The 25,104-nt window shown below is 62.9% G+C and overlaps 5 protein-coding genes across 7 annotated transcripts; 3 read left to right on the forward strand and 2 right to left on the reverse strand.

The window, feature by feature from the left end:
- Positions 1 to 72: 72 nt before the first annotated feature.
- CHLRE_01g037100v5 (uncharacterized protein) lies at positions 73 to 7,608 on the forward strand. Its single transcript, XM_043058737.1, has 15 exons — positions 73 to 394; positions 555 to 621; positions 2,016 to 2,117; positions 2,381 to 2,443; positions 2,855 to 2,914; positions 3,124 to 3,195; positions 3,354 to 3,521; positions 3,685 to 3,727; positions 3,997 to 4,074; positions 4,226 to 4,313; positions 4,613 to 4,801; positions 5,010 to 5,117; positions 5,246 to 5,493; positions 6,021 to 6,184; positions 6,447 to 7,608. Exons 1-15 carry the CDS (start codon positions 261 to 263, stop codon positions 6,738 to 6,740), a joined length of 1,878 nt encoding a protein of 625 aa, XP_042928651.1. The 5' UTR covers positions 73 to 260; the 3' UTR covers positions 6,741 to 7,608.
- Position 7,609: 1 nt separating this feature from the next.
- Positions 7,610 to 15,574, reverse strand: CHLRE_01g037150v5 (uncharacterized protein). Its single transcript, XM_043058738.1, has 12 exons — positions 15,367 to 15,574; positions 13,803 to 15,149; positions 12,933 to 13,114; positions 12,551 to 12,695; positions 12,126 to 12,291; positions 11,624 to 11,820; positions 11,281 to 11,356; positions 10,872 to 11,005; positions 10,161 to 10,571; positions 9,794 to 9,893; positions 9,559 to 9,620; positions 7,610 to 9,270 (listed from the first exon to the last, which is right to left on the reverse strand). Exons 2-12 carry the CDS (start codon positions 15,045 to 15,047, stop codon positions 9,115 to 9,117), a joined length of 2,874 nt encoding a protein of 957 aa, XP_042928652.1. The 5' UTR covers positions 15,048 to 15,149; positions 15,367 to 15,574; the 3' UTR covers positions 7,610 to 9,114.
- Positions 15,575 to 15,684: 110 nt separating this feature from the next.
- On the forward strand, positions 15,685 to 17,306 carry CHLRE_01g037200v5 (uncharacterized protein). Its single transcript, XM_001689598.2, has 2 exons — positions 15,685 to 15,968; positions 16,334 to 17,306. Exons 1-2 carry the CDS (start codon positions 15,852 to 15,854, stop codon positions 16,547 to 16,549), a joined length of 333 nt encoding a protein of 110 aa, XP_001689650.1. The 5' UTR covers positions 15,685 to 15,851; the 3' UTR covers positions 16,550 to 17,306.
- Positions 17,307 to 18,107: 801 nt separating this feature from the next.
- CHLRE_01g037250v5 (uncharacterized protein) lies at positions 18,108 to 20,734 on the reverse strand. Its single transcript, XM_001690060.2, has 2 exons — positions 20,274 to 20,734; positions 18,108 to 19,657 (listed from the first exon to the last, which is right to left on the reverse strand). Exons 1-2 carry the CDS (start codon positions 20,555 to 20,557, stop codon positions 19,462 to 19,464), a joined length of 480 nt encoding a protein of 159 aa, XP_001690112.1. The 5' UTR covers positions 20,558 to 20,734; the 3' UTR covers positions 18,108 to 19,461.
- Positions 20,735 to 21,544: 810 nt separating this feature from the next.
- On the forward strand, positions 21,545 to 25,076 carry CHLRE_01g037300v5 (uncharacterized protein). Of its 3 annotated transcripts, XM_043058740.1 has the most exons (6): positions 21,545 to 22,182; positions 22,284 to 22,762; positions 23,019 to 23,255; positions 23,434 to 23,507; positions 23,926 to 24,164; positions 24,343 to 25,076. In XM_043058740.1, exons 1-5 carry the CDS (start codon positions 22,025 to 22,027, stop codon positions 23,977 to 23,979), a joined length of 1,002 nt encoding a protein of 333 aa, XP_042928654.1. In that variant the 5' UTR covers positions 21,545 to 22,024; the 3' UTR covers positions 23,980 to 24,164; positions 24,343 to 25,076. The 3 variants fall into 3 exon arrangements, with proteins under 3 accessions (XP_042928654.1, XP_042928653.1, XP_042928655.1); XM_043058741.1 differs by having other exon boundaries at positions 23,926 to 25,076; XM_043058739.1 differs by lacking the exon at positions 23,926 to 24,164.
- Positions 25,077 to 25,104: the final 28 nt, after the last annotated feature.

The raw sequence follows: 25,104 nt of genomic DNA on the forward strand, positions 1-25,104 counted from the left end.
CTCCCAACGGGCTGTGCTCTTGCCGGCTCGTTTGGTGTCCCATATATGCACTGCCGGAGTGCCCAGCTGCTACGCACAAAGCCACGCGGAACTAATCGCGCAGAGCAACAGCAGTCCGCTGGCCGACCGCACTGTGCGTGACTGCCATACAGGCTTTCTAGTCAAAGACAAGACGTCATTCTATAACTGAACACTACAATTATACGAGAGCCTTGCTTAGCTGACTTGCAGACAAGTAGTACGCTCTGTATTGCAATAGCATGGCGCCACCGCCGCCAACATCTCCTCTACCACCTTTCTTGGCTCGCTGTTTTGGCTTTCTGGGCTTGGTAGACGAAACCAAGGCGCCAAAGAGCGCTCCGCCCGCGAAGGCCCCACCACCTCCCCCAAAGAAGTGAGCTCAGGTTACGTTGCAGATGATAAACGTATAGTACAGCCTCGCAGCTTGGCCTAGTGCTTGGTAGCACGCTCTTGTGTGCGGTGACGCGGACCTCAGAATCGATTGGCATACGCTTCGAACTCATGCGCTGGTCGCCTGCTGACCCTGCCCGCAGGCCCGACACGGAATGGCGCGACATCGCTCTTGTACAGCAGTATAACCTCAAAAAGCAGCTCGGGAAGGTACGGAGACTGTGGGTCACGAAAATTTTCGTATGCCCCAACCGTTCTCGTGCCTGAGCGTGTCAGGCCAGGCAGGACCCGCAGCGCGCACGTTCATGGCGCAGCGTCGGGAGGGAAAGTGTGCCAAGCTGCTAAAGCATGCATTAGAGGGGGGAAGCAGGCACACGGGCGTCCCTGCTGGAACGCGACGGGGGGCCAGTCGACCGTTCCCAATCAGCAAGAACAGACACGAGAATGCACCCAATGCAGCATACGACAAATCGAAGAGGGGCATGTAAAGGCGCTGCCAGTATGGTTTGGAGCAGAAGTCCGCACGGCTTACTGTCAACCACCGTAAGCGCGTGAAGTCCGCAGTCCGCACGCCTTGCTGTCAACCACCGTAAGCGCGTGAAGGTGGCGGCATGGGGCCTTAAAGCCGTCGGGCTCTGACGTCTGCGGAAGTCATGCGCATCAGTGTGTCCGTTAGTGCTGACTTCTGGGGCCGGCTGCAATCGTATGTCAGCCTCGGCCTCCGCCCGAAAGCCTGGGCCGCGGTGCCTGCGCACCATCCGTTCCTCTCGCGGGGTGCGGGTGACTGTGTGCTGCTAGTGTTGCCTGATGATGTGGGCTCCCCGCCCCCCTCGCCTTAATTTGCTCGTGGGTGGTGGGAGCGGTGTGCCTCTGGTGTGTGCGCTGTGGGTGTGGGGCGTCGACGTGGGCGTCGCCGGACTACGTGCCCGGTGTACCTGCGTTGACACCTCGCCGGTTTGATTGCGCCTCGTGCGCTAGTGCGGTTTGCTGTACGTTGGTGGGGCTCTGGCGGGCTTTGGCTTAGCTTCGACTCGCTGTGCAGCTGCCGAGACACGCTTTACGCGAAGACCTGTTGCACGGTTGTGGAAGGTCGGTAGCCAACTGGGGGGAGGGTGGTTTCCCTTCGGGCCGGAGATGGTCCCTCTTGACCTGGGTGCTGGGCACCCTTGCTTGGTCGGGCTGTCCCTTCTTTGTAATATCGCAACCTTAAAGCAACCTGGACGGGCAGTCCTGGAAATTGGGGTGAGGGTAGCTGTTCATGACAGACAGGAAGCGGGATGGGCGTGCAGGACGGGCAGGGCGAGGCAATGGTGGCGCGTGAAGGTCGACAGGCAGGGCGTGCTGGCTCTTGTGACACGTATGGCGCTCGTCTACCGGCTCCCCACCCCGCGCTTCCCACTTCGGTGCACACACCCTGTCACCGCAACGCCTCCCGCCCAACGATGACACTAGTTTTCACGCCGTGGAGTCTGCCTGTCTGTGGCCTGTCCCCTCCATTGGGACGGATGTCGTTGGGCTCGGGCATATCACCCCTCCATTGGGACCTACTTCGTTGGGCTCGGACATGTACGGTAACTTGGGCACGTCACACCCACCGTCCACAGGGCGGCTTCAGTGAGGTGTGGCTGAGCGAGCACAAGGAGACGGGCGACACGGTGGCAATCAAGGTGGTGCAACTGGCGCACGCAGACCTGGAGCCCGAGGAGGTGCGGACGGGGCCCGGCAGGGTGGCATGGGGGGCGGGCGGGGGAGCAGAGCGGAGCGGAGTTGGGCGGAGCAGCGTTTTCGGGTGCGTGCCAGTACGGGCTGCATGTGCGTCGGGCGCGGGCGGGTGGAGCTGCTGTCTTGCGCCGTGGAGCAGCGCAGGCGCACGTTTTGGGGCCCCATCGGCGTCCCATCACAAGTAATGTTCACACGAGTGACACGACACGCACACACGTGCACGCGCGCTGCGGCCCACCCTCCACAGATTGCGACGCTGATCGCGGAGGCGAAGTTTCTGCGCACCCTGGACTGCCCCTACATCCTAAAGGTGCGCCCGCGTAATCATGCATGTGTCATTGATGGTCGTGATAGCTGCGGATGTGGCGGGGCGATCGGAAAGCTAGGTGGCTGGAGGTCGAAAGGGTGCGTGCTGTCCAGCATATCTGCGTACGGTACGCACACCGCCACCCGGCTAAGCTCGGATGGCCAGGCGCAAAGGGCGCTCGTCAGCCAGCCAACCAACCAGTCAGCGACTGAGCCAACCAGCCAGTCAGCCAGTCAGCCAGTCAGCCAGTCAGCGGCAGTCACGTGTATGCTACACATGCATGGCGGGGCATGACACAGGAGCGCATCCTGGCACAGCGTACAGCATGTCGCAGAACGGCCTTGGGCGTGCAGCCCTACATCTTTGGACTCCTGCCTTGACTCCTCGCGCCCCGCGTTGACCCCTCTGTCACAGTGCTACGACACCACACACACGAGCGACTGGCTCATCCTGACGCTCGAGTACCTGACAGGGGTGAGCAGCGGACGGCAGGCGGCCTGGGGCAGGCGGGAGGCCGGGTGTTCAGGGCGCGGCCATGCTTTGGTTGGCTGTGCGCGGCTTTGGGGGCAGGTACTCCTTACTGTCAGAGAGCATGAAAGGGCGGGCGCGCCATATTGCTGCCCGGAGGGCCTGAGGGTCTCTGGTCAAAGTGGGCTTACATGACCCCTGTATTCACAACGCAGGGTGAGGTCTTCGAGCACATTCACAAGGTGAAGAAGTACACGGAGGTGGATGCCGCCAAGCTCTTCGCGCAGGTGCGTGACCGTGTGCATGAAGCTTTGAATTTAGGCACAGCACTGGGGCTGGGGGGGGGGGGTTGTCATCGCCCCCTTGGTGTAGAGTTCGCACATACCGTGCGAACACCATTTGGCTGCATTCGACCTTGCCTGGTGGTCCGCTTCCACCCCTGCAGGTGGTGTCGGCCATCTCCTACCTGCACAACCTCAACTTGATGCACCGGGACATCAAGCCCGAGAACATCATGTTCACACATCCGGTGGAGGCCTTCCAGGCCGAGGGCAAGCCGCTGCGAGTGAAAGTCATTGACTTCGGCATGTGCGCACAGTACAACGCAGACAAGGTAGGTGGCAGCACACAGATACACGTTGGGTGCGGGATATCGGTTGGGCCAGCGGCAGTTCGATTTAGTAAAGCATGCGCCCTCGCTCTCGATCGCTACTGACGTGCCGACTTCGCCCGCCCCTGCCCTCTGCTGTGCCGCCGCACCCGATCTGTCCATGCAGCCTATCATAGGCTGCGTCGGCACGCCCGGCTTCGTGCCACCAGGTAAGCGCAGACGTCAACACGCATGACTTGTATGGGTTGATGAATGCGATAATTGAAGAAGGGACAGCCCGACCAACAAAGATGCACCGCACCCACGCCATGAGGGACCTCCTATGCGTTTATGGTGTATGGCTGGTCTTGTGAGCTGCGATTGGGCGCGGCCATTCCTCCCCCAACCTCCCAACGCACGCGGCAACCATCGTGATTTGCCCTTTCCTGCATGTGTCAACTCACGCGGCCCCCCTCCTGGCCTGGGCGTGCTGTCGCAGAGGTCTGGAACGACAAGCCGCACTCCTTCGCGATGGACGTTTATGCGCTCGGCATCGTGCTCTTCGTCATGCTAACAGGTGGGACTGAAGCTCGACTGACTTCTGTGTAAGCAATCTCCGGCCGGCACCGGATCGTGCTTGTTGCTAGCAGGCTGCCGGTACGCCACCTAACTCCTCACTGGGCCCCACGCGCGTCCCTTGCGTGCACACTCCGCCAATCCGACTGCAGGCCGCAAGCCGTTTGCGGGTCAGGACATTCGCAAGATGACCTACTGCAACAAGCGCTTTGTCGACGCGCCAGGGCTGCAAGACGAGCGGTGAGGCCGAGCGCTTGTGGGCATGTGTGGCTCTGATCTGATGTGTGGCTCTGATCTGATCTGACTTGTAGCGGGCGTGCGCAGTGTTGCGTCCGTGGACTCGTGAAGGCAGGCTTGGGGGAGGCATGCTCGGGAGGCACGGCGGTGTCAGGTACAAGTCAGGGTCGCGCGCGCGGTTGCACACGGCTTTGCAACCGCACTCATTACCTGGGAAAAGTCTCTCTGGCCTGTTGCTTGCTGACCCGGCTTGCCATGTCTTGCCGCTCTGCGCCATGTACCTCCCACTGCTGCAAGCACAGTTATCTGGCGCTGTCGGCTGACGCCAAGGACCTGTTGCTGAAGATGCTGGCGGATGACCCCAAGGCCCGGCCCACTTGCATGGAGGTGCTGAAACACCCCTTCATGACGGCGGATGAGTCTAATGCGGCGGCGCACCGCGAGATGGGCGATCTGGTCCGCAACCGCATGCGGGACCTCGCAAAGATCAGGTGAGCCGGCCTCAGCAGCTGCGGGCGGCGGGCGGGAGGCTAGACGGGGAGGGGCGCCTTTGCATCCTCGAGCAAAACGTGTCAGCAGGACCCTGTGGGCCCTGCAGGCCCACCCACTCACACACACACACGCACACACACACACACACACACACATACACACACACGTACCGCTCCCGGATGAACCTCTTTCCCGGGCTGTCTGTAGGCGGCTGCACGGGCTGCGCTACGCCATGCACGCTCAGCGGCGGGAGGGCACCAGCACCGCGGACTTCCTGCAGGAGCTGGACAAGAAGCGCAAGATGAACCTGGCACGGTAGGGTGGGGCCACGGCTGCGTGCTTTCAAGCAATACGAAGGGCCGAATGGGCCGGCACTTGGTCTTGGACGTGCAGCTTATGCTGCCTGTGTGCGTTCGCTGAATGCGTGCCGCGTTGTCGTGCAGGTGTCGCGACAGCGTCAACACCTCCATGGATGTCGGCACCACGACACCGATGTCCGGCGACGGCTCCACGGCGACCAGCGGCGCGGCGAGCTCTGTGCCGCCAACACTGCGGCGGTCGTCCCTGTGGAACAGCTACGGCGACGACGACGGCAGCGGCCCCACGCTGGGAGGCGCTGGCGGCGGCGGTGGCGCATACGCGCGTCCCAGTGTGGACGGCGTCGGAGGAGCGGGCGGATCCAAGAAGCCCGGTGAGCCATGCAGCTGCGTTACCTGAATGGCGTTGTGTATGTGTGTGTGAGAGAGTGTGTTAAAGAGCACAAGGAAAATTAAGCGCAAAGACTGTGTGTGTGAGTGTGTGTGTGTATGTGTTAAAGAGCACAAGGAAAACATTGCGCAAAGACAGTGTGTGTGTGTGTGTGCGTGCGCGTGTGTGTGTGTGTGTGTGTTAAAAAACGAACCGAAAGCCCGCCCGCCGTGTGTGTGTGTGTGTGTGTGTGTGTGTGTGTGTGTGTGTGAGTGAGTGAGCGTGTGTGTGTGTGTGTGTGTGTGTGTGTGAGTGAGCGTGTGTGCAGAATGAGCAACGGTCGGGGTGGCCTACAAGCTCGCTTTGACCCAGATGCCCTAGCTCCTGCCCTGGCTCACCTAGCCCTCATGCCTCCCTGCCCACCCGCTTCCCTCCTCCGTTGCCTCCCTGCCCTTTGTCTTCCTTTGCCTGCCCGCCCTCCTGTCTGCCCTCATTGCTGCCGTCCCCCACGCTGGCGCTGCCCTCCTACAGGCCCCGGCGCGGACAAGCTGGCGCTGATGGCGGCCCTGCCCGACATGGAGCGCGCCACCACCATGCCCGCGCGCCGCTTCAAGGAACAGCCCAAGGGCCTGTCGCCCGTGCCCTCCTGCGAGCCGTCCACGTACGCGGCTATTGAGGACGCGGCGCTGCCCCAGGTGAGGCGGGGGCTGATGGAGAGGAGGCCGAATGGCGGCGCGGCGGCGGCGAAGGGCAGCATGGATGGCTGGTCGCGACATTTTGAATCGAATGCGAGCCATAAGAAAGCCGGCGTGAATGCGCGGGGTGGAGCTGTAGGCCGGCACAGCACGTGAAAGAGCGGCGTGGAAGTGCGCGACCACGTGTGCGAGTGCCCACCGACGTGTGCCCATGTGTCATTGACCGGTTGTGCGGCCGCCCTTTCCGCCTCTCGTCCCTCAGGGCTGGTCGGCCTACCCCATCGGCTATGAGGCTCTCGAGCACAAGGACATGTTGCTGGAGGGGCTGGGGCCAGGCACGGCCGCGCCCACGCACTTCAACGTGCCCGTGCCGGCTCTGGGTGCGCCGCCGCCGGGCAATGGCGCGACGGGCGCAGGAGTGGGAGCGGGTGTAGGGCCGCGAGGCAGCGGTGGCGGAGGGACAGCGGTGCAGGGCGGCAGCCCCACCGGCCGCCGGGGCCCGCTGCTGCCGCCGGCGGTAGAGGAGGAGGGGTTGGAGGCGGCGGCCTCAGGCTGAGGTGGGGAGCGTGTGCACACAAGGCATAGGTCTTGATGGAGCTGGACCTGCTGAAGCCAATAAATCCGGGTGCCCGGCGCTGGGGTTCGTTGGTATTGGTTTGTTGGTGCAATTATGACGGGTATACACACACATATGGTCCGGCGGAGTTCACAGTCGATGGTGGGTGGCGGCTTGCTACTGCACTCAAATGCTTAACGCATAATATGTTCATGGGGTATGCATTCATGTGACTGGTATTGCACCAGGGGCTTGTGGTGCTGTGTGTCGGGCCGTTTTGAAGCTGCAACCGGAAATGTCCGGATCTCAAGCTGCTTGGGCGGGTGTTCGGCCCCGCCACAGGAGGCCTCAGGCGGCAGACGTGGTTTAGGCTCAGCCCACTCCGCCGATACTTACGGGAACAACCAGTGGCACTTGTGGCGGGAGGTGACACATCGATTATATAAACAAGGCAAAAGCGGCCAAAGCCTCAAGTCTTCTGGACAGGTGTCGGCATGGGTGCACGTCATGACCTTCGCAACACATGTGAGCTGCGCGGCATTTCTTTACTTGAGGGACCCGGTGCGAGTACTATTGTATTACAACGGCTGTTTGTTATTGCACATGAAGAGAGAGTGTGTGTGTGTGCGTGCCCTAAAAGATTGCAATGTGTGTATGTGTGTGCGTGTGCGGGCGCGGGCGCGTGGGGGGGAGTGTAGAGGCGCGCACGAGTAGGGCTATAGCAGCAACCGACACCGCAGAGTTGTGGGCAAGATGCGCTGGCGTTGAAGTGAGGCGGTCAATCAATGGAAGCGAGCCTGCCGTTTGGTCCAATCCCTGTGGCTCCATTCCGCCATTCGTGCCGGAGGCAGGACCGGCTGTGTCAACGGCGATGTGTCTAGTTACAACGGGTAAGCCCCTCCCGCCTACATCCCTTTACTAAGCTCAGGTATTGCAACGCCCGACCCACATCACGGGAAGTCGTGCCAGAATGACCGCACCGCCTATCGGCTATCGCACATCCTGCGCTATGCTGCAACGCGAAGTCTACACTGATGCAACCATAATAATTACTCAGCTACCGCTTCTGCCCTACAATGCCCTCCACGGGTGCCCACGGTATTAGGCCATCCGTGGCTCTCGCCTACGCCGCGTCCCCACAGGCCCAAGATCCTTTCTCTCTTCGCCAATAAAGAACGTCGTGTTCGAGGAAGCTTGCCGTCGGGGCCCTTTCACCATCCTCCTCCTCCGGTGCCTACTCCTCTACTGCATGGCTGCCCCCACACATCCATACATGCTTGCAAAGTGCGCGTGCGGGTGCGTGCGTTGTATTCATCGCCAAGCATGGCCACCAAGCGCATAGAATAGCATGCATTGGCAATAATTGCACGGAAGAAGTATCTCGAGGCAAAACCTTGAAAGGCAACCATTCTTGCCCTTCCTATCGCCGCCGCTCCCACTACCCTTCCCAAAACTGCATCTCGCACACGGGGATGGATGGCACATCGCACGTGTGTAACGGCCGCGTGTGTGGCGGTCGGACGACTGACGCACGGGATCTGACTCTCCTCGTCTCACAAAGCTCGCTTCCCCCAACTCGCTCTCGCTCCCCCGCACTCACCCATCTCTTTGCTCTTGACCCAATGCCAGTTTTGCATCGGCCATAACGCACAAAAACACGCAAGGACACGCGCGGTGGCGCCGGGACGAAATGCCGGCGCGTACATGAGCGTCGCGGACCCCACCCCCCGTTTACCCCAAACCACACGCAGCCAAACGACGCGCCCTTCCGTGGCTTTCTTCATACAAACCAGAAGACAGAGATGCCATGATGCCATACCGTGCAACCAGGCAGCGCCGGTCTGGTATTGCTATATGCGCTGGAGCTGACGCCCTGGTCGGCCCATGCTGTGACCTGCTCGCCTACATTCGACCAACAGCGACACGTGCTGCAACATGTCGAGGCCGGAATGACAACCGTACACGCCCGTGTGTGATCCAGCGCCTCCACGGCTGCGCACGCACCACAGCTCTCCGTGTCCAAGATGCATCGCCAAGACTGATGCAGCTCCGGGCCCTGCAGCCCTGAAGCTGCCGCCTCTGCCCGTAACAATCGTCCTCCGCCGCCCCTGACAGGCGTCCTGTCCGCCACCGCCGCCGCTGTCCCTCGCCAGCGGCGGGCAGCCCTTTCCTCGTCGCGCCCGCCCGGCCGGCCCCTGGGGTGCTGCGTCACGGCGCTGCTGCGCCCGCTCTCCCGCTCCCCCGCGGACAGCGCCGCCCAATACATTCCGCAGCTCAGCCACTGCCGCCATCCACTGCTGACGCCCCGCCGCTGCCGCCCAGCGCCCAGGACACGGGTGCCCCTGTCAGAGAACACAGCTGCTCAAGTCGGGAATCACCCCCGGTTGAAGTTGGCGTCCGGCTCGTTGAGCAGGCGCTGCCGGATGAGCTCCGCCTCTACGTCCTCCAGGTACACCACCCCCAGCGGCGAGAAGTTGTCGTCCACCACCACCGCCGCACTGCTGCCCTTGGCAGCCATGGCGGCCTTGGCCTGTGTGTGGGCGCGTGTGAGGGTTGGTGGGAGGGAGAGGGGGTCGATGGAGGAGGGCTGGTGGGAGGGGGGTTCAAGAGAGGATGAAGGGGACGAGGTAGGGGTCGGGAGAATGGGGACCAGGCCAAGGGGTGGTCTGGCGGAGAGCGCGGCGCAAGAGGCAGGGCATCTTCCTTCCCGTGCTGTGTGTGCTTTGCCGGTTCATAAAAGTGAGGCAGTGAGGCAACCGGCGTGTGAGGCATCCGTCCAAGTGGCAAGGCCCGGCCACGGCCCGCACATGGCTCGCACCTGGGACAGCGGCAGCGTGTGGCGCACGTACAGCCGCGCGCGAGTGCCCAGCACGTCCTCGACTGCGGGGGTGGGGTGGGGTGCAGAGGGGCAAGGGGCAGGTGCGCGGCATGAGAAAAAGGTAACACACCGGCTACCACAGCAGCTGTCGCATCCCAGCTCCCGCACAACGGTCTCCAAGCCCCGCCTGCACCACACGGGCAGGCACCCACAGGGCAGCCGCCCCGGCGCTCACCGGTCTTGGCGCCGTCCGCGCCGCCTGCGCTCTCCGGCAGCGGCACCAGGTGTGCGGCCCAGAAGAACGCCTTCTCGCGCAGGTACAGCTCCACCAGCGCCTGGGGGGGGGGGCGGGAGCGGGTGAGGAGGGTAGGCGTGAGCAGGGTGCGGGCGAGGAGGGTGCGGGCGAGGAGGGTGCAGGTGAGCAAGGTGAAACGCACGTCAGGCGCCAGACCAAAAGCCCGTCAACGCGGCAACCCTATCCCCACTCCCTTCCAACGCCAGGTACCGCCCAACCGCTCAGTTCCGAACGCCCCTATTTCGTTGGGCTCGGGCGCATACCCCCCTCTCCCCCTCCCCAAACACAACCCCACCCCACCCCACACCTGCTCCAGGCGCTTGGAGAAGATGCCCTCCAGGTAGTCTGTGAACAGGCTGGACACGCCGATGGCCGCCAGCAGCGGCACCAGCAGCCCCGTGTCGCGCGTGATCTCCACCATCAGCGCAATCGCCGTCAGCGGCGCGCGGCACGCCGCGCCCAGCACCGCCGCCGCGCCCACGACCACCAGCGAGGTGGGGTCGGGCAGGCCCCAGGGCTCCGCCACGAAGTGCCCCATGATGTCGCCCACCAGGGCCCCCAGGAAGAGCGAGGGCGCGAAGAGGCCGCCCACCAGGCCGCCGCCGACGCAGACGGAGGTGGCCACGATCTTGGCTGTGAGCAGTGCGGTGAGGTCGCCGGCGGACATGCCGGTGGAGTCGCGGAAGATCTCCTCCAGGTTCACGTAGCCGTACTGCACCTGTGGGGGGTTAGGTGGAAGGGTGCGGGTGTGCGGGGTGTGTGGGTGTGTGGGGTGGATGGTTGGGGTGGGTGGGTGGGGAATGCTACGGTATTGCCGAGATGCTTGCATACAGCCCATCCCGTCCCCTGTCATTGCAGCCCACATGCTGCCGTGCCTGCACTCCGACTGACCGCTGCAACCACCAGCAACCACCCGCAATCAGCGTACATACTCCGCCCCGCCCCACCCCATCCCGCCCCGACCCTGCCCCGCCTGCTCCTCCCCCGCAGCTCCCTGCAGCTCCCCTGGCCCTCGCACCTGCGGGAAGCGGTACGCGATGACTCCCGTCATGATGCCCGCCACCGGGGCGGACAGGTAGCGCGGCAGCGGGCGCAGCGCGATCTCGCTCACGCGCACGCCCTCGTACAGCGCCACAGCCGCCACCGCGCAGCCTGCAGCGGGGGTGGGGGCGCCAGGGCGAGAGTTGGGAGGGTGAGTGATCAAGTGAGTGAAGGAGTGAGAGGGAAAGAGTGAGGGAGAGAGTGAGGGAGGCAGGGTGCAGGGGCGCACTCTGAGCGAGAGCTGTGGACCCGCCGCCGTTTGCGGCCCCCTCGCCCTGGTCCCAGCCCTCAGCCTGCTGCCGGCCTGCCCTCCGCCTGTGCCGCGCTCATCCAACCGCCTCCCTCCGCCACTCTGTGTGTCTCTGCTTCTGCTGCCCGGCACTCACCCAGTCCCAGTGCTGAGAACTGCGCCACGTCCACCAACAGGTTGGGCTGGATGGAGAAGTAGGGGATGCGGCCCACCTGCGGGGTAGCGAGGAGGGGGAGGGGAGGGGAGCGATCAGGCAAGGGAGGGGAAGGTTGGCACGCGCAACGGGCACAGAGGAAAGGGACGGTGGTCGTCGCCGTACTGCCCCACCCAGCGACTAAGCTGTCCTTCACCTTATCCACCTGATCCAGCTGAGTCCTCACCCGACCCCGCTTGCGCCCTTCCAGCGCCCCACACACCCACCCCACCACACCCCGACGGCGCTCCCCCTCTCCCTCTCCCTCCGTCCTTTGCACACGCACCAAGTGGGTGCCGGCGCCCGCAATGCCCAGCGCCTGGCCCTGTGTGCGCAGGAAGCCGATGACGCCGGCCGCCACGGAGGTGGACACAAACACGGTGGAGGTGGACAGGCGGTCCAGGCCAAGGCGGCTGGACTTGAGCACGAACTCCACTGCGAAGAGGGCGCCGGACACGGGCGCGTCGAAGGCGGCGGACACACCTGCGCGGTGAAATGGCGGGCGGGAGGGAGGGTTTTGGAGACCAGCTCAAACGAAACCGAGGGAGGGAGGAGGATTAGTTCAGTCCAGAACCCAAAGCGAGCTAATCGAGTGAGGGGGAGCGTTGGGCGACAGTACCTGTGAATCATGCGGTGGATTTGGGACCTGAAGGGAGCTTCAGCGCAAGACCACGTCCCGCGGCGACAGCCATGCTTTTCAGACCCGGCCCCCGGGTCCCTTTCCACGTGTACACCACTGCTAGTGAACGCATCATGGGCAAGAGGCGCAACCGTCCGCACAGACGCACCGGCAGCGGCGCCGGCGGCGATGAGCATGCGCTGGCGGCGCTTGCTAAGGTTCTTGGGCGCGATGACGGCGGCGGTGTTGGCTCCCAGCTCCACACTGGGCGCCTCGGGGCCCAGCGAGGCGCCGCTGCCCAAAGTGATGGCGGAGGCGGCGGCCTTGCGCGCCACCTGTTGTGTCAAGGAGCAAAATGGAGGAGTGATGAGGGAGGAGGGAGGAGGGAGGGGCGTGAGGAAGATGGGGTGGGCAATGCAGGTGCCATTGGTGAGCGGTGGCGCCACGACCTGACACCTGACCCAGTTCGCGCCTGGCGCCTCGGATTCCATCCACCGCACGCGTGTGCCCCTTCCGTTCGGCCTCCCACAGTGAAGCGGCGCAAAGGCCCTGTTCGCTTATGCTCTCCACACACACGCAGAGACACGCACACACCTGCCAGTAGGACTTCGGCAGCATGGCCTTGGCTGAGTCGTCCGTGACGCCCTCCATGGCGCGCGTGAGCACCTTGAGCGCGGGGCTGAAGCCCAGGCTCTGGAGGTAGGCCACCGCGAAGCCGGCAGCCACAGGCATCACACACCTGGCGCCCCAGCAGGAGCAGGTGGGCGGAGCCGGACATAGTCATTCACATGGGTAACAGACAAAGACATGGCAGAAGCTTGCGTGTCGTCGGAAGCCGCCAGCTGCCACCTTCCGCCAGCGCCTGACACGGTGAGGCAACCCCATCCCCGCAACTCCGTCCTCCGCATTCGAGCCCTTCCGTATTCGAGCCCTTTCGTATCCGAGGCCCAAGCCGAGCCGCCGAGCCGCTGCGTACCGGAAGGGAATGGACATGCCGAATAGCTCCAGTCCGGTCTTGCGGCCGCCGCCAATGCCCAGGCCACTGGAGAAGATGTCGGGCAGGTCGTGGATGGTCTGGATGGACACGTCAAAGATGAACACCGCCGCCGCCACCAGCCCGCCGGTCAGTACGGCGTAGGTGAGCGTGGTGATGTCGTCCTGGTGGGCGAGTGGGTTGTGGGTTGGGGGAGCGGGTTACGGTTTGGGGGAGTGGGTGGTAGGAGTGGGGTTGTGGAAGTGGGTTGTGGGAGGTGTGGACAAGAGGGATGGAGATGAACAGGTGACTAGGTGGGGTTCAGTTGAGAGTGTGATGCGGCTGGACGCCAAGGACGGCCTTGGCGATGTGGGTCAAGGCAGCAGGCTGCTCGGACCTCATTGCCTTTCCAGTCGGGCCCCAACGACTTCGCCGCCCTCTGTAAAAGAGGTCATGCCGTCAACCCAGTCTGTACCTGCACCGCAAGTTGGTCCCCTCCTGCACCCTGCCCACTGCACCTGCACGGCTCAACCCCGGGCAACCACCACACCACCCCTTCCCACCTCAGTCTGGGTCTCATACTCCCCCTCTCCCGCCCCAATGCCCCGCCACACAACCCCAAACCCCCCGTTTCGTCGGGCTCGGGCATTCCCACCCCCCGCCCCCGCCCGGTATCGTACCCGCTGTTCCCACTGGGCGCGGACAATCCATACTTGTAATCGCATCACTACGTTCTCCACATGAACGGCTACCCCATCCCAACACACTCGCTTAAACACTCTCACACACACTCACACACACACACACACACACTCACACACACACACTCTCTCTCTCACACACACACATACACACACACACACATACACACACCTGGTCCTTGAGCCAGTCCGCCACGGGCGCCACGGACGACACCTCCACGTCCGCCAGGCCCTCGGGCGTGTCCGCCATGTCCACACTGCCCTGCTTGGGCTGCAGCCGCCGCATGGCCGCCTCTGCGCCGTCGGGATCCGTGTCCGCCGCCAGTTGGTCCATCGTGCCGCGCACGTCAGACGCCAGATCCGCGCCTCCAGCCAGATGCTCCCGGATGGCATCCTGCGGCAGGCCAAAGCCCGCCGGGCGCAGGCTGACCGCAATCGCCGCGTCCACGACGGCAGGCGTGGGAGTTGCGGTGCGGGCATTGGCGGCGGCTGCCGCCGCCGCGGGGTCGGGCGACTTGTGCATGACCGCGGCGACGGTGGGCACGTCGGCGACCGGCATGCAGCGGAGCGTGGGGTCGCCGTCGGCGCCGAACTCCACCACACACACCTCGTCGTGCAGTGGGGGCAGGTTGCCGCCCGTCGTGGCGGAGCGCACCGTGCCGTTGGAGGTGTGCACAGGGGCCGCGGCGACGGAGCCGTTGACGTGCGCGGCACCCACAGCCGCGGCGGCGCCGGACGGCGCCGCCAGCCGGTCTTCGTGGTCGGAGCTGGCGTTGGAAAGGGCCTCCGCCGCGTCAGAGACGCTGGCTGCGGCGCCGTTGGGCGCGGACACCGCGGCAGGTCCGGCGCCGGGCGCGCCCTTGCTGCTGCCGTTGCGGCCGCCATAGGGCACGGCGTCCTCCAGGTCTGCGAACAGCGTGGCCCGCGCGGACGCGGCGCTGCCGTTACTGCCGTTGCTGCCGCCCTCCGAGTGCGCGGCGGAGCCGTTGGCGGAGCCGTTGGCGGAGCCGCTGGCGGAGTGGCTGCCCTCCTCCTCCACGCTGCCGCCGCTGCTGTCGCTGCCCCGGCCTGGAGATACGCTGGTTGTTCGGACGGAGGCGGAGCGCGCGATCAGGCCCGCGGCCCTGCGAGTGCCGCTGGGAAGACCCCGGACAACGACGCAGCCCGACGCGGGCGCACCGGGAGCAGCAGGGGCGGAGCCGGCTGCGCCGGAAGATAGGGCCGTACTTCGGGACGCTGCGACTGCGTTGATAGCGCCCTGTAGATTCAGCGCGAGGGGCTGACCGCCTGTGCGCAGCGGCAACGCGTGTGACGGAGACGCGGCCACACGACGTCGACCTGAACGTGTGGATTGCCGGGGTGCGAGCCTCCCGACGCCCAGACCGCATCGCCCGCTGGTGCTACATGTCGCTGTCATCGTGTTGCTAAGAGAACGGTACAGAGTTGGCTGCCCGGGCATGCTCCCGGGTGTTAGAGGAACCGCTCCCATGGCGCGCGACTGGCGGGTATACTTTCCGGCCTGTACAGGGCAAGGTTCAACCGATGTGTCCTTCAAGATTGTGTTATGTAACCGGACATAACCGGGGCTTCGGGGGCTTCAGCGAGTAAGAGGCACGCCCTAGGTGACCTTTTGCCAGTCCTTCCGTCACCGCTGGCGTTCACCCGCATGCACATACCATAGCGCACAGCATCAAAAGAGTCATGCGACCGCAAACATGTGTTGCGCATCACCTCACCGCGCGTTCAAGGCTCTCCGCGCGCTCCCGAGCCTTGCATACAACAATCCCTTCCTTATGCAGTACTGCTTGTTGCAAAATGCAACAGATTCCGTGTAAAAGGGCGAGGTTCGCGTAGGAGCTCCAGCTGAAAACGCTTCTGTCTGGAAGCGTCGACGAGCCGCAGCGCAGGACCAAGAGCTTGCCAAAGACAACTATAAATATATTGGTAAGATGCAGCAGGTAGAGCAGACAGTGAGCAAGAGAACAGAAATCAATCCCCATGTGCACGCGCATCATGATGTTTTCGTGTTTGATCCCTGCCACCCATACACAAAAGCAATCAATTTGCACATCTAACGCCTAGGACTTTGCCTCGAGTTCGCGGGTGTGTTGCACTCTCACTTTGCCCTTCATTTCCGCGTCGTCCGTGCTCCCAGGAGCTTGGGCTCTAGCGTATCCGTTGAGATCCATCTGGGTATTGTACCTAGCTCAACTGCATTAATATGGCTTGCATGAGGAGCGCGCTCTCCACACGTATGCCAGGAGCCGGCAGCCGGGCACCGGCCACCGTGCCTCGCCTTCCTAGTTCCCGGGCGTCCCCGCTACCACTCCGGAAGCAGGTTAGGCGGTTCGGCACCTGCATGCGATGCTGCTGCTGTCTTTACTGCAATGGTCTAAAATGGGACACAATGGCATAAGACAAGCGCCGCAAACTGGTTCCGCATGCCGGTCCAAGTAGTGCACTGGTGCCCCATGCTCACGACGGCTATACGGTGGCGGTGAATCCGGGCTCCGGTTGAGCACTCATACGGTAGTTGCCAGGCATACCCTTTGTGGGCCGCGCTTAGAGTCGAGGCGTGCGCCAGTGCGAGCCGCTGACCCGCCCAGTACGCCTATTGCTCACGTCCTGCACTCGCAACCACCTTATACACCCCTCGCTGCCACCCGTGGCCCCTCACCCCGTCCCCTCGCCCCAACCACACAGGTGGTGCAGGCCAAGCGCGCCACGGATGCGGACGAGAAGCTCATTGAGGAGATGAAGCGCGCGGCCGAGAAGGGCGACGTGCTGGAGGGCGGCGTGGCGGAGGTGGGCGTGAAGATCCTGGCGGTGGCAGCCATCGTGGGACTGATCGTGGTCATCGGCTACCTCGGCGCGCCGGTGGCGGAGAACACGTTCGGCATCTTCCCCCGAGCCTCGTGAGAGATGCGGCACGTGGCGGTGGCGCGTTGCGGTGGCGTTTGGGGGTGGTGGTGGTGTGGCGTGTGGCGGTGGCGGGGTGTGGGCGGGTGTCAGGATGGCCGGAGCGTGGCTTTCCACAAGGTGTCCGTATGCGCCGCATAGCTCCAACTGGACCGGCAGCATGGCAATTCGAAGGCACATGAAAGGAAGGCAAAAAGGAAAGCACGCTGCAGGGGGGCTATGCGGACGGCGGATTTACCCCGTTGCTGATGCAGTATAATTGTGACGAAGGCCAGTCGGCGTGCTGTGTGCCGGGGTTGGTAGTTCGGTGGCACGTGCAACTTCGGTACCGCGTGACACATTTTCTGTAGCAGGTGACAAAGTGCACATGTAAATGTCCATGCCTTATGATCGCAAATCTGTCAGTAATAGAACAGCGCGTGTTTTTGCAAGCAGATGGTCACGAGAGTCGGACATCCCGCTGACATCCTGCCTTGCATGGAAATGGTGCGTGCACCTGAGGAGCCCCGGGGAGAGCTGACATAGCCCGAAACCCACTACACAATGACTGCGCAGAGGAAAGTAGACACGGGGCCGGAAAAGGGCGTACGGCCTCAAACCCACAGCCAAAAGGACACCGAAACTGGGCGTAGTGGTGTAACGGCATGACAAGATTCCCCAAGTTACTCAGCCGAGCACACTCAACAGACGAGAACCACCCCGGCCGTGATGTCCAAGCACTCCTGTCGCGCCCGTACGTGTGTAAACGGACATTCTACGTGCCTACGCGGGACTACTCCCACGATGCGGTGCGGCCAGGGATGGCTCCCAACGCCCTAGTCCCCATCCCAGCACTTGCGTCGCCAACTATACACCGTCCCGCCATACGGTATGCCCCGCAGCCCCTGACACGCCATTCTGCGGGCAGTGCATTTCACCGGCAGAGCAGGATTTAGCCCCGGCCCATTCGACCGGGTTGAGGGGATGGTGTCACGGTTGGATCGTGTCATGCCATGCGGTGCGGCTGTTGCCCGGCCTACAAGGGCGCAGCGCCGGCCTAGCCCGGCGCTGCTCTTTCGTTCCTCCGGTGACGAGCTAGGCACAAACCGGCAGATGGTCGACACCCCGGTGCCTGGGGCGGAGGGAGCGGCGCGAGTTCCAGACTTCCAGCGGAGGTCATCCTGGCCCGGTGCTGGCGATGGCACTCAGGCACTGGTGTTGTCGGCGGCCGCGAGAGCCAAGACACGCCAACGCATGCACATGGACACGCCACACCCTGACACCCCGGTAGGCGTTGCGCAGGCAAGAGCGCGTGTACCGGGGCCGCAGGGCCGGTGCAGCTGGCAGACTGTGGCTTTCGAGCTGAGTGGCTCGCACGCATCATAAGATCGTACATGATTGGAAGCAGTTTTGCATACGGGCTTGTTCATACTGCAGCAAGTCATATGCGTGAACGCCAATGTGGTAATGCCCGGAGGCGTCACTGCATGGAGCTGGGGACGGAACGTGTCGCCTGTGTAAGCCTGTGCCTGCCTGTATGCTACCTCCAGGCATCAGGAAATCACAGAGTACGGGGCGGGCAGACTCCGTCTTACATATCGTCCACGTCTACTTCCTCTTAGCGCATTCCTTCGTGTTCACTAGCACCATATTTGCCACCGGCAAACAAAACATATTCTTGCCAAGCCTGCGCATGTTGTTGTATAAGCTTTCAAAATCATCCATGAACCTTGGCAGCGTAACCCAATTGTGCTGTACGGACTCACCGCTATCCTAAAACCTTTCTCTCGCGCAGGCGCAGTCTTCTTGCCATTTCCCACAGCTGCACCCCACAGTTCTTGAGCAACCATGACTGAGCACGCGCTCCGCCCCAACGGGGCGCACTGCCGTCCGGTTCAAACAGTAAGTACCCTAAAGTCCCCTTAACGTACTCGTACATGCTAAACAACTACTCCTAGTTCCAGCTGTAGCGCCTACATTCTACACTCGAATGGCCCGCTTTCCAAAAAGTCATGCACGGTCTACCTGTCTGCCAAACAAACAACTACATCGCCAGCTTCACTTTCAAAGTCTATGCGTACTATTCGTCACAGGTCACGGTCTGCCTACTATATGGCGCACAAGCCCTCAAGTCACAGCATGCTTTCCCCTCTCGCCCGCACAAACGCCTGCCTTACCCGCTTGGGCATCCGACGACAAGCCTCTCCTTTTTCGTTTTGTCTCGGTCCTCTTCGTTGGTGAGTCGCCAGACCCAGGAACACGCACTTGCCATAATCATCTGCGTACGAGGTGTCCCATGTGTCCAGCCATCATCGCTGCCTGCTCCCGGACTGGCAACACTTGCCATGCCACACGCGCTGCTCAACCGACAATCACTCCTCGAGCAAACAAATTCACTAATGGCCCGGCACGCCGGGCTAATCAACCCCCCTCAATGTAGCAATCTCCAAAAGCACTCAAAGCCCACGCGCTCTGCAAGCTCATCACGCTCAGCAGTATTACGTCTATTGCCATACGGCTACCACGCAAGAGCGGATTCCGGTTGCATTCGGTTCGGGAGCAAGCCCAAGAGGGCGGGCTCACTACATGCAGTCTTGGGTCAGAGAAAAAGCAGGCGTGCTGCCACACGTCATGTACGTCAAACGATTAGAATCCCCTGATCGTCACGCCATGACCCACACCGCGTGGGAATGGCAACGCTGCGTTGCACGCACGCTTGTCACTTGCGCAGGCATGTCAAACCGCTGCCGCCGGCAGATGCCGCCAGGCGGATAGCAGCCGGCTCGGTTATGCCAGCGACGAAAATGTCACTGCTGATGTGCAGCATAGATATCACAGAGTAGTAGTCACGCAACCCACGTAAGCAAGGACTAGTCCGCGGTCAGAATGGTGCGCCACATCGAGCGCTCGAGTCGCACGTGACTAGTGACTGCTTACACGCGCCCCTGCGCGCGGGCCTGCGCCTGCGCCTGCTGCAGGCGCTGCTGTTGCACCAGGTACGCCTGCTGCCGTTGTTGCGCCAGTGCGATCTGCTGCACTTGCTGCTGCTGCTTCTGGTAAAGGTGCTCAACCTGCTTCTGGTACAGCAGGCGACGGTAGGCGTCCTTGGCACGCTGGTTTGCGAAAGACCTGCGTGGGCAGAGGCAGGGGCACAAGGACGCGTTGAGCACCACACGGCGAGGTACCTGCAATGCTGCCTTTAAACCGCGTTTACAGGTCGCTCATAGCTTTGATATGATAGTTTGCAGCAGAGCTGGCTCGCGCAGGATGGGTTAAGCGAGCGCAACAGGTCAATCCCCTGCGAAATTCTGGTGACCTTCTCAACGCGCTTATAAGTAGCACTGTGCGCGACCACCACTCGCGCGCCCTGTTAAGCCCTTGCATGCACCTTTATTGAAAACCCACAAGCCCTTGACGTATCCGGCGATATTAAAGCGTGTCCACGCTGGCGATGCCCGGTTGGCACCCGGTTTTTCCGCGTGCAAACTGCAGCTTAGAGACCCTTGCGCAGCTTTTTGCGTGCTGCTGGCCAAGCCATGGCGCATCTGGGTTGGCTAGCACAACAACGCTAAACTCGTTCAACCACTTGGGAATCACCTCTGGGCAACACCCAGAGACTGTCACCGCGAAACCGGCGCTTGTGCATGGCCGGTTCCCAGCCTAAGCGGTCCCTTATAGCTTTTCAGTTCCCTCCAGCTGCCAGCGCCCACTCGCAGGCGCCCAGCGTTGCTGCCCGGAAACTTACTCTCCGCAAGGGATTGCGATGGGCTCGGAGCGCGCTGGCTCCATACTTGAGCCGGTGTCCTGGCGCACGATGGGCGCCCCAGCATCATCATCGTCGCTGTAGCTCTCCTCGTCGTCGACCTCACTCTCCGAGTACTCGCCTTCTTGCGCGCACTGGCTCAGCATCTCGCTGAGCAAGCTCCGCTGCGTCTGCAGCTTGCAAACCTCGTGAGCTGCCTCGTGCTGCAGGGGCGCCTCCGTGGCAGAGAAGCCGACCACGCGCGGCGCAACAGGGAGAAAGTCCATACTGTTTCTTGCGCAACAACGCGAGCTAGTGAGGGCCCCAGGGCACTGAAGCACTGAAGCCGTGGGATACCGTGTGTGTATGTCTGAAAGTAAATACTGTTAAGGTGGTGGGGCTAGACCGTAGAAGTCAAGGACAAGTTAGGGCGCGAGCAAAAAGCGCTCGATGTTCACGTGGGCTGAATTCCTAGTTGCCAAGCTATTGCTTTTTACTGGCTTACCATTATTGCTTCAGCTGCCTGCGGGCAAACGCGGGCAAGGCTGTGTCACATTGCTGCAACATTCACGCAACCATTTGTCCTTTTCCAAGCCTTGCAGGCTGTAATCTCAGCCGCAGCGTGCTTAGTGCATGCCCCTCTATAGCCATGTAGCTGGGTTGCTGGCCTGGGGGAAGCCGCCCGCCTGTACCGGGCTTCGCATGGTCAGAGCAAACAATGGTCCGCAGATGGCTTTTGTCCGTCTCATGGCTTGAAGGTGGGCAGGCAGTCACCGTGCAAAGGTCGAGCTTGAGAAGAAAGTTGTGGCGTTTAATGGTTCGGGCGTGCCCCGCGGGTCAAAAGCGCGTCCCGACACGCCTCTGAACGGCGGTCACGGCGCTCGTGCGGGCAAAGACGAACTACGCCGCGAGCGAGCTGCCGCCAGCAGGGATGCCAGCCCTGGCCGCCAGCACTAAAAGAACGTCCGATGGGACAGGGGTGTAGCAGCATGAGCATGAGCATTTACTTGGGTTCGAGTCCATGTGGCCCCACTAACTCCTTTGAGTCCGGAGGCGCGTTAGGTAAACAGGCAAATGGCCCAGCGTGGCCCCAGTATTAATGGCGCGGGTCCTTCCTTCCAGATGAAAGCAGTCATGCGGTGCTACACCACCACTTGTCCCCACTGAAGGGTTCCTTCATTTGGTGGTGAGCCGTGTTCCACGGCAAGGCACTCCTGGTTTCGGCCGCTCTCTCTACACTAACCTCCTGACCCCTGACCACACAAACCAACCTCCTAACCGCAACGATGTCCGCCTCAGCGCTCCCGCACAGCCATTTACTGCAAGGCGTCGCCTCAAGGCGTCACCTCAAACACACCTGGTTAGGCAGGCTGGTTGCAACTAAAGAGCGCCTCGCTCAGACACCGCACGCGACCCCACACCGGTCGGGAGGTGGCAGCGGGTCAGGGGAACTCCATCAACATCAACGTCAGCTTCAGTCCAGTCCTCAAGCTCCAGCATCCAGCAGCGGCGCCCTTGCGGCGCCCTTGCGGCGCGGGCAATGTACCTCGGAATGGGCCTTTTCACCCGGGTCAAAAGCCCCTTTCGAGACTGGAAGGAAGGACCAGCGCCAGTAATACTGGGGCCACAAAAAAAAGATGAAAGCAGTCATGTACTACTGTAGCGGTGTGGACGCGGCACGGTCCTGTCCGCGGCGACGCTGTTCCACACATCAGCCGTTTTCCGGGCTCGGCCCTTTCACCCGGGTCAAAAGAATGAATACAACACGCGAGCATGCAGCCGCGGCGGCAGCTACCGGCGCCGACGACGCTGGACACAACACAAGAAGGCCGTCGCCCACCGCGGCGGGGGCTCGCCCGCACGTCGTCGGCGACATCCTGGCCGCCTCGTCTATGGAAGAGGTGCTGCGCAGGTGGGCCCGATTCATGAACCGGCATGTGCAGCTGACGGTTCCCCTCCCTGACAATCATGTTAACCCCATGCTCGCCCCCCATGCACGCCAACCCACCACAGCGCCCACCACCTCCTGGCCGCCGCCGAGCAGCGCATCGGCGACTACTGCAGCACCTACGTGGCTATTCCCAGCCCCCGGCCCGACGCCGGCCATAGCCGCGGTGGGGGAGGCAGCGGCAGCGGCAGCTGCGGCGACGACGTGCCTTCGCCCTCGCACGTGCTTGCCGACCCACATCCGCAGCAGCCCGACCAGCGCGAGCAGGAGCAGGGTAGCCGGCGCTGCTGGCACGTATACCGCAGCTTCAGCCAGGCGCGCCGGCGGCTGGAGGCGGCGGCGGCGGCCGAGGCGGCGGCGGCGGTTGGAGGCGGCGGCGGCGGCGGCACACCTGGCGTTGCTTGTACTGACCTGGAGGTATTGGAGAAGCTGGTTAGAGAGGTGGGCTCCCGCCCCAGTGAGCTGGTGAGCGTGCTAGCGGCCAATGAGCGGCTGCTGAGCTCGCTGGCAGGAGGCGGAGGTCGGGCTGGCGCCGGTGCCGGTGGTGAGCATGGAGGAGCGGGGATTGGAAAGGTGGCTGGCGCATGTGCGGTCAGCAGGGCGACGGAGAAGGGTCATTTGGGTTGCGTTGGTTACGATTGGGGCTGAAGGTGAGCGGCTTCCTAGCTATCTTTCGTCTGGCGGTGGCCGGCCGCCGGGCTGGCTCAGCGCGCCCGCTGGCCTGGTCTCCACACCACACCCGCGGTCCGCGTCCCCGCCCTCACGGCCCCTCTCCTTCTACCGCTCCCTCACATGTGCAGCCGTGGGCACCACCACGCCGCACACCACCACCAGCGCCACCAGCGCCACCAGCGCCACCACCACACCCGCCACCAGCGCCACCGGGGCCGGCGAGGCCCCCGGGGCCGGCGGCGGGCTGCCTGAGGTGGTTCCGGGTCTGCGCCAGTCTCAGGCCGAGGCGGTGTTCCGGCGACTGGACCGGCGGCGGCGGGGCTGGCTGGACCAGGATGACCTGGTGGCTGGGCTGGAGCTGCTGGGTGAGGGCGGGGTTGGGGGAGGGTGGGGAAGAGGGGGAGGGAGGGCCGCGGGGCGGCGGGGCGGCACAGTCCTGGTGTTGGCTTAAGTGGTTAACTTGGCTGTGGACACGGGATCATGGACTCTTGATCCCGTAATGGCACTGAGCACCAGCCCGCAACGTTGTCATTGGGTCCCCAGGCGAGCATGTGGACGCCAGTGACGTGGAGCAGATATGCCTGGAGCTGGGAGCCACGGGCCGAGTGGACATGCAGGTAGGCGGTGGGGCACTGGGGCGAGGCCGCGAGGGGCCGGGGTGGGCGAGGGTGGTGGAGGCGGCATGGCAGAGGGGGTCCCGGGAGACGAAGCGCCGGATCCGTGCGTCGGCTTAGGATGGTCTTGGGCACCCAGCCTGCCTGGAAACCTCTGCCAGGTGCCCAGGCGCTTGGCCATTGCCCCGCCCCCCCCCCCACACACACAACACACTAGCTGTGGCAAGGCCGCTGGCCCGTACGTACTGGGGCACGTATGGGTGGGGCGCAGGGAGGGCGCTACTGGCGGGAAGCGTGGCTGGGCGGGACTGGTTACGCTTGGAGGCAAAACGGTCCGGCGAGGCTTGGAGGCAAAACTCTAGCGCGAAAAACCTCGCGCTCATGCCTTCGCTTTCACGTGCGGTTAAGGACGACCAAAAAGGCTGAGGACGTGGCGTCGTGGCTGCCTCGCTGGCTCTCAACGTATCTCTGCTGATAACCCTGGATGTGTTGCGATCGCTGTTACAACTGTGGCGCAAGAGAGGCAAATCGTTTTAAAGTAGCAAATTGCGTCGAATGGGACAAGAAATCGCGTGTTTGCGGCTCGCTCCACACCCTTCGTGGCCAACCGCTCGGCTGGGCAGGGCAAGGTGGCTGCGCTTGCTCTTAGCATCCGAGCCGGCAAGCTTCGGTGGAGCTCATTTTTGTTAATGTGTACCACCGAACGCGCTGCCCTGAGGAGGAGAGCTGGTTCGCGGCACTAATATCGGTTCGCATTCACGCCGCGATCGACGTCAGCCAGAAAGGTTTTCACAGTGCATTGTCGTGTTCATGACGCTACTTCTTTCGTCGCTTGCAGGCCTTCTGTGACGTCGTTGCGGCGCAGCGGCTGGTGGTGCCCGGGAGCGACGGGGTCTTCTTGCGCCATGTGTGCCGCACGCGGCCGGAATGGTGGAGCGATGTGCCGCACTTCCTCGACAACAGCCCCTGAGGCTGGGAAATGCATGTCCCCAAGAGAAGGTGTAATTGGGTGTTCGTGATGACTTGAATCCGCCCGTGTGCGGTTAGGTGCGGCCCAGGTTGCAGCCATCGCATTGCACGCTGTCTATCTAGGCAGGGCAAGCCTGGCACCCGAGCCGGTGTGATGGGCTCACGAACTGAGCCGGTGTGATGGGCTCACGAACTGAGTCCTTGAGCCCAGCTAGCATCGCATCTGCAGCTACGGGAGGAAGGTGCATGGTGGAGGGCTTCCCTCCGCCCGCTGAGCCGCAATGGGAGGGGGTGTAGGGTGTGTGATGGGACAGGGTTCAAGGCAGGTTGGCGAGGTCCCGTAGGGTGCAGCTGATGCCCATACCCTCAAGCAGACGGCAAACAGTTTGCAGTGGCAGAGCAGAAGTGCATGGCTGGTCGAACGCCGGAGGGGGTGTAGGGGGAAGGCAGGGGGTGCTCGCGAGGGCTCGCCTTTCCCTTGCGCCTGCCCCAAGACATCCATACTTGCTGGAGGTTGTACATGTGTTGCGCGACCATGGGGTTGTTGACGCGCATCGGAAGTTCGTAACAGGAGGCAAACACATGGCGCACGGTCCCGTCGACGCGCCCTGACAGCAGTCAGCCCCAGGAT

This window comes from Chlamydomonas reinhardtii, chromosome 1 (assembly GCF_000002595.2).
Source record: "Chlamydomonas reinhardtii strain CC-503 cw92 mt+ chromosome 1, whole genome shotgun sequence".
NCBI lineage: Eukaryota > Viridiplantae > Chlorophyta > Chlorophyceae > Chlamydomonadales > Chlamydomonadaceae > Chlamydomonas > Chlamydomonas reinhardtii.